The sequence below is a fragment of the Oreochromis niloticus genome, linkage group LG18 (assembly GCF_001858045.2).
Source record: "Oreochromis niloticus isolate F11D_XX linkage group LG18, O_niloticus_UMD_NMBU, whole genome shotgun sequence".
NCBI classification, from domain to species: domain Eukaryota; kingdom Metazoa; phylum Chordata; class Actinopteri; order Cichliformes; family Cichlidae; genus Oreochromis; species Oreochromis niloticus.
This window is the reverse complement of record NC_031982.2, coordinates 11,442,472-11,450,172: the sequence shown is the minus strand read 5'-3', so window position 1 is coordinate 11,450,172 and position 7,701 is coordinate 11,442,472. Positions and strand designations below refer to the sequence as shown.

Below are 7,701 nucleotides of genomic sequence, written 5' to 3'. Positions count from 1 at the left end.
CTTTATTTATTTATGTATCGTTCAAATTAAAACTTTACTTAATTCATAGGCCCACCTTGACTTTGAAAGCATGAAAATGATTCATGAAGTTTACATTCATCCATATAAAACTTTGCAAATCAAATGGGAATAATAATATTTAGAATATCCCAATGTCCAGCCTTAGAAGCCACAACTCCCCCGCTGTTAGACAAATGCAAATAGATTTGTGTTGCCACAGTTTCTTGGCCTTAAAGTACATTTCAAGAATAAATTGGTTTTAGTTTTGATTTAAAAAAAAATAACATTTTAAATGCATGCTAAATGGAAAAAACCCCCAAAAAACCCATGCTTTACAGTCACCCGTGCTACATTTTCATTTGCAGGAAGTGCTGTCCCGTTCTTTTTAAATCACTCAAGCTGTGACATCAGGGCGTCGACTTTCGCTGGCAACACCGTCGCCCAGAAGAGAAAGGCAAGTTGAGATGAGGGTAAACTCCTTCAGATCAGCTGTCACAGATGTTGATCTTGACCCAGCTGTCAGTTCTCGGAGGATCATTGTGGATGAAGCACATTGACAGTAAGCCTGACAAGGATGTAGAAAGTGGTGCCCTGGAAATTAAAGCTGACACCTTGAAGCTACTAAGGTTTGCTTCCAGGTATAAGCTGCTGATCGAGAGGTCTGCCACGTGCGGCTGCGGTTTAGTGCGGATGTGTGTGGAGGTTAGCAAATCCAGTGTTGTGTTACAAGTCTAAGAAAAATAAATATCAATTTAATTAAATGAGGTAGCCACAATGTGAAATCAGACTACATGCCTTGCATCATATCTCAGATATGGATTTACTGCAAAATGCAAGCAGTTTCCTTTCCCACTGTCACCCTTGGTCATCTGATTGTTGGAGTTTTGTATGTAAAGCACCCTGAGGTGACTGTTGAGGTTTGCGGCTGTGTAAATAAAACTGAATTGCATTGAACATAACAGAGATAAAGTGCAGACAGATATTGGTTTCAATCAATTTTATTGGCTCTTTATGGCCCCAAATCTTTCCTTAAAAAAAAAACAGAACATAAATTACAAACAGCAGATATAGATATATATATATATTCATCAGGTGATTTTTACAACATTTAAATAAGAAAAAGAAACATCTACAGTAGCTCTCAAGTTTTAAGGACACAGATAATATCACTGGACAACAGTAACAGTTATAGTTCTGAAAACAGTCCACAGTCCTTCAAATACTACTTACATAAACTTGTCTTAAAAGTAGTCAATATGACTTATTACCAACAACATCTCCACAGGAAAATCAAAACAACTCCGTTAAGAATAGTTTTCGACTGATTCAAATTTGCAGGCAGAACGTACAGTATGTGGTACAAAAGGCTGGAACAGTGTTTCTGCATCGAGTTTACAGTGAAGTACAATTTAACACAATGCTTCTGTCGTCATGCTCACGTAGAAAATGACTGTTTGTTTTAATTAAGTCACCATTTGGTCCGCACCATTGGGTTTAAAAGGCTTGCTTGATGCATGCTGCACGTTTTTTTTTCTTTTCTTTTTTTAAATCTGACAGTCCTTGCTACATTCAAACTCATCAACAGGCCGCATACACAACTGACACCTCACATGTGATGAGGAGTCTGGACTTGTTGGAAAAGCTTCTTTGCTTACAGCACACTGGACGGGCTGAGACTCGCTGTGACGGGACACCCTGTTGACTGGGAGCACCTGCTTCAAACCAGCAGAAACAAACTGTGCAATGCTACGACATATAAAAAAAAAAAAAATTAAATTCCATTGCACATTTTAGCTTTGTCTCTTCTGTGGCCATCGATGCTGGGAAGGAAACTGCTCGTCTTCTTCGGAGAACAGTCCTGATTTTGATGGCTCTCGGATTAAGTCCCTAAAGGGAGATAACCAAGGAAGTGGCAACCTCTACCTCATCAACCAATAGTCCTGCTTTTTACAACCCTTCTTGTTTTTGCCTCTTTCTGTTCTTTATGACTTGCTCTCGATTGCAGCGGGGGCAATCATCATCATACTGGACTTCAGAGGGTAGTAACGGCCTCTCCAAGTCTTCCAGAAGATGCCTTGCTTTCTCTGGTGCCGCTGCTTGGGAGGAGGACTCTGGAAATATCTGCCATTCAAGTTGGAGCGCCCACAGTTACTGAACCACCAACCACCTAGAAAAAACAGGACGATATTAGGTTAGTTGATGCGTTTTTACTGGACTCTATGTGAGCCACACCTCGAGTTAATATCTGAAGGATGTTCATCATTATATCTTACCAGAGAGGTGCTTGGCACAGTTGGTGTCACTTTTCTGGTCATTGTCCTGGTCATGGGTGGAGAAAGGCAGACCGGAGGCGGCGTCAGTGGCCAGGGAGCTCTCGAGGTCACTCAAAGTGCCAGCCTTCTGAATCTGGAGGGAATATTTGGTTTCCTCTCCGCCCATTTGGAAAGGGAGACGGACGGTTGCGAGGTCATCCACCCAGTCAGAGAGCTTGATGTTGAGGATGTAGCCGCCATCTTTGGCAATAGAGTAAATCTTCTCTAAACCTAACCAGAACTCTCCTGGAGAGGAAGGAAAGAAGAGGAGTTTGAGCTCTGTTTGCATGTGGTCCATTTCAGGTTTAAGCGTTAAAACGTTTTTGGAGGGTATTTCTGGTACTAAAAGGCAGATAACCTGTCTGAACACTGTACCAATCAGCCAGTGAAATAAAACTCAAAAAAGCATTTACCATTCAGGCTGCCGAAGCCTTTCTCGTAGGCTTCCCACAGCTGGTCAAAGTCCACTGAACCATCTTGGCGCCTCTGAATCACTGTCCATCCGCCGTCTGGATAGAAAAACAGAGAAAGAATGATCAGAACATATTCCATCTGATGAAACAGCAGGTTCAAAATCTAAAGGAGTTTTGCTCCACGTACCAGCTGTCATCTCACAGAAGACTTCAAAGGGCTCTGAGTTTGCTGGCTGGATGGCGTACACCCCACTGGTGGTCTCTCCTCTCATGAACAGCTCGTGGCAGTCCGATGCTGTCTCTGGAAAAAGAACAAAGAAGAAGGAAAAAACGTTAAAACTCGGTCTGTATCACGGATGCCTTTTCCCTGGATGTGCTTTAGACATGTTGCGTTTTTAGTGCAACCGCTGTGCTCAAATTTAGCCCTAGCTCCCTCAAATGTTTTTATTTTGGTAATCCTGCCCAGCTTTCAGAAATAGGTCATTCACAGTTAGTGAATCTTTCAGTAATGGGCTTCTGCACACTACGTGTAGAGTGTTTTCAAATAAGACTATCTCTCCAGGGGAAAGAAAAATAAAAGCTTATCACTATGTCTGGAGATATGAGTGTGTTCCTGATAAAAAACAAAAAAAAACTTTGACCTAGCTTTAGCAGGACTGTTGTAAACATGACCTTTCTCCCAGTTCCCAGGCAGTCTGCCCTCTTTAAATGCTGGGCCGTGCAGCCTATAGAGTTACATAGTCCTATCCTTTACATTCCTCTGCAACCTCCACTCCCCCGCCCTCTCGCTCGTGTGTACGATCCCCTTCCTCCCCCTTGGCCTGTCACACCTCCCTCACGTGCACAGCAGCCGCTTAGTGACCAAGATGTGCATGGCTGCTGCATGCATGGGGAATGATCACAGCGTGGTGTAGGGATGAGGGGGGCTGTTGTTGTATGCAGAGCAGGGGTCTCCAGAGCTGGCATGTGCTTTAATAAGGGACGAGGCTAATTGCACCCCTGCCGTAATCCTTTTTAGTTAGGATGACATCATGTAGTGCAGTTTAATATCCTGCCAAAGCCTCCTCACAATTTACTGTGCATATATATTTTAATTTGGTTGTTGTAATTGTTTCAGTGAAAGCTCATCAGCTGATCACACAGTAGCAAAATCTGTTTGTGTGAGGTGACCTTTTCTTCTTTAGAGAAATGAATTCTTGGTGACTTGTTGTGGTGACTGTCTGCTCAGGGGTCAAGGGTTCTCCTGAACTTTGGCACATTTCTAATTCATTATAATTGGAAATAAGGAGGAGATGGGGAGGTGGGAGGTTTGTGCACAGGGATGGGGGAGGAGAGGACGACCAAAGGGAAAGGAGGCTCAGGAGGAGGAATGCCTGTTTGATGGTTGTAGGGCAAAGGTTGCTCATTCTTCAGGGATGTAAAACTGTTTGTTTAACAGAAAAAGGTGGGACATCTTGGAAATGGGGAGGAGGTGAGTGTCTTCAAAACAATATACGATATCTGTACAAAGTTCACAGATAAATTTAGACTGCCTTTCCCCTTTGTTTTCCTTTATTATTATTATTTTGTATTTTAGTTAAGACCCAAGGGGAGAAATCTGAATAAGAGTCCAAGACAACCTTGTTGCCCTTTCCCTCCTCCACGGCGCAGAAATGATCTGAGCGTAATCCTGGCATGCTGTCTGACCCTGACTGAATTCTCCCAGAGACCAGCAAACTTTCCCCCAGTTGAAACCTTTCCAGAATAACTTTTTTCTCTCCCCTATTCCTGAATCCTGCTGATGTCAGAGCTTTACGGTGTAATTGTGATTTGAATGACTGAACTCCAGTGTTACCTCAGCCATATTCACCTTTCACCTAGTTCACACACATGGCTATTACAACCCGAGAATTCAGTTTGAATATATTCTTTTCTATTTGTATTCATTTATAATTACTGCAATTATTCCATATGTGCAGATTTCAGCTTTATGTAAGATTAAAAAGGAATAAAATGAGATCTATATGTAATCTGGTAGAAAGCTCAGATTTCCTTATCTTCCCCATTTGTTCTGCATCCAGTCCAGTCTAGTCTGGATGAAACCAGTCATTCATGCTGGTTCAGTTACAGCAGCTGCTTTGCGTGCCTGCAGTCTGAGAGCCTTTCACAATTACTGTAAACCACAGTATCAGTTGTGCTGACTAAACACCTTACTAATTTCCCGTTCAACTCCTGCAGCCATATTCCAGCAGCTTCCAATTGCTATTATGACTAAAATCCCTGAAATGTACGATAGACTCAGTTTACAATAAAAACAAACAAACAAACAAAAACCCCTAAATTTATACTTTTCTAATTTTTAAAATGTTGTAAACGTGACTGTGTTAATGCTGTACCGTATTTAACGCGTAATACTAATATTTCGCTCGCTCTCAGGGATTGCACCTGTTGGTATTTTTGGCGTCACGCTGAGCTGAAAAGCTTGTCCCGAATTGATTAGTTTCCTTGATTTTAATTGCTAGTGATTTAAGCTTCTTTGTGGCCTTACTAGACAGATGGTCTGTCACATTTGGCGTCAGATTTTGTCCAGTCGACTTAAGACAGTGTCAGGGGGGGATTTTGGACGCTTTTTGGCTTTACTTACCGGCCGGCGAGTCGCGCTGCTCCGCGACACCACTCTGCACGGAGCTCTCGGAGTTGCTGCTCCGCTGGGAGGCTTTCTGTCTTGACTGCTGGATCTGAAAAAGGTTGCGAATCAGTGATGAGACAAAAAAATATGACAAAATAATAATAATAATAATAAAGATGTTTAAAGGATTTTTTGTGCGAGCCGTGTGCGTAAATGTGGCTGCTTACTTCACTCTGCAGGGTCCTGATGCGCACGTTCTGTTTGTCAAGCTTATCCTGCTGAAGTCTGATGCGCTCCATCAGATCATCAATTCGTCTGTTCTGGGTCTCCAGCATGAGCTGACAGAAAAATAAGACACAGGTGCAACAATATATATTATTTTATCACTTTTATTCGACGACGTGTTTGTGCGTAAAATAAATCCATCGCGCAAAGAAGGTCCTCCAGTTAACACCGCAAATAGGGTACCTGTAACAGTTTCAAACTGTTGTTTGAAACTTGTTTTTTTTTTTTTTTTTTAATCCTACAATGACAAGCCAGTAGTGTGTAGGTGTAGTTATGTAACCCCTTCGCCGCTCGAGATTTTCCAGCTCACCATACAAAGCTCTCCGACTCACTCACTGCTTTGTAAACGAAGCGTTGCTAAGAAAGCAAAACTTTCATGAGAACTTTCAGTGTCCGTGCTGCAAAATGCAACAGCTTTGGGAAAACAACGGAAAATTCTTGCAGCTGATGCTCGCAGAGCCTTTTTATCCGGCAGCTCTGTCTGCACGTACTGCACGTTTATCTACGCCTGCAGGTTTGTTAACCGAGTAACCCTCCACTCCGGCTTACCACCACCCGCTGCTTACGCTGTTTAATTTTATCTAGGACCACTGAGTGTTCAGACGCCCCCACCCCCACCCTCCTCAGACACACACACCTTGTAATCGTTGGATGCTGTAAATCCACTGACTTTATAACTCCTCGTGCAAAATCCCTTTGTACCCCTTTGTACTTTGAGGGGCCTACATGGCCCCTCAAGTATCTTGAAAATAAGGAAAATGGTTTGCACACAGTGGAAGGCTTCATTTCAACTAATTTTCCTCCCAGACTAACTTTCATTCACCTTATTCAACATAGTTCTAATGATCATCATTAATCTACACACATAATCTGCTCCATGCTTACCTGGATGTTGTGAGCATCACTGCTGTTCCTGGCACCAGCATTCATGTCAGACATCCCTCCATCTCCCTGCAACATGCCGTCCACCTTCTCCTCCAGCCGGCTGAGTCTTTCACTCATTGTCCTTCTCTCGTGCTGCATCTCCTCTGCCTTGTCCCTCAGCTCGGCTGTGACATTCAGCACCTGCCCCTCTCTGTCTTCCAGTCCCTGGGCCCGGGCTTTCAAAGCCTCTCCCTCTGCTTGCAGCCTCTGGCTTTCCTTCCCCAGTTCGCTCACAGTTCGATTGAAGACTTTCAGTTTGCTTGACAGGTCCCTCATCTGAACTTTAGTTTTGTCCACATGCTCCTTCAGCCCCTGGCCCAGTTGCAGGAGGCCATGGGCAAGGACGTTAACATCATCCCATGCTGCATACTGGACACGCTTCTCCTTGGTAGCACCACCAGAGCTTGAGGCTCTTTTCCTCTCCACTGGGAAACTTGTGGCCATGAGCACCACCAGGTAGAGAGTCAGAGTTGCCAGTGTTGTCTTCATTTCTGCCGTTTTACTAAACTTCTGAAATACGTCTGTAAACTGTGTGCAGAATTGTGCAGTGTCCTGCCTTCTCTTCTCGAGTTGGATCTGATAGTTCAGGTTCCTGGATAAACAAGCTCAGTGCTGCTATTATATAGTTTCTCAGCCGTCAAGTCAAAGCTGTGAACCGCCTGCCATTGGCCAGCTGAGGAGAAGGAGGCGTGCAGTCACTCTCAGGTTTCTGTCCCTCCTCCACCTCTCTGTTAACTCTTCCTGTCAGAAGCTGACGCCAGAAATGATAAAGTGGTGTTCATCTCTGTGTGCTGGGAGACGTGACAGTTGTCTACCCTTCTATGATTTTTAATAATAGTATAGTCTGATCATTATGAGTGTAATATGATTATGAGTACATGAACATTCTGAAATTAGTTGATAATGATACCAGAAGCCAGATAAAAGGTTATATTCTTTGATGAACAATGTGGTTCTGTGTTTGGAGAGTTCGTGCCGGGGAAAGATAAAGCACAGACCTTTACTGAGCCTCTTCTTTGTGTCATTAGTTCATGCTGACAGTGAAATAGCTGAACTTATTTTATTCATCATTTAAAATCAAGCCAGCATTCAATTTTCTGTGTTCTTCTGTACTCGCTCGTATTATTTAGATCATGTGCCTCATGCTGTTTTCATTTAA

The 7,701-nt window shown here is 43.2% G+C and overlaps 1 protein-coding gene across 1 annotated transcript; it reads right to left on the bottom strand.

Annotated features, from left to right (window-relative positions):
* Positions 1-982: 982 nt before the first annotated feature.
* On the bottom strand, positions 983-7,150 carry angptl4 (angiopoietin-like 4). Its single transcript, XM_003437768.5, has 7 exons — positions 6,504-7,150; positions 5,561-5,671; positions 5,349-5,442; positions 2,913-3,026; positions 2,726-2,821; positions 2,274-2,558; positions 983-2,167 (listed from the first exon to the last, which is right to left on the bottom strand). The coding sequence occupies exons 1-7, from the start codon at positions 7,029-7,031 to the stop codon at positions 1,983-1,985; spliced, it is 1,413 nt and encodes a 470-aa protein (XP_003437816.1). The 5' UTR covers positions 7,032-7,150; the 3' UTR covers positions 983-1,982.
* Positions 7,151-7,701: the final 551 nt, after the last annotated feature.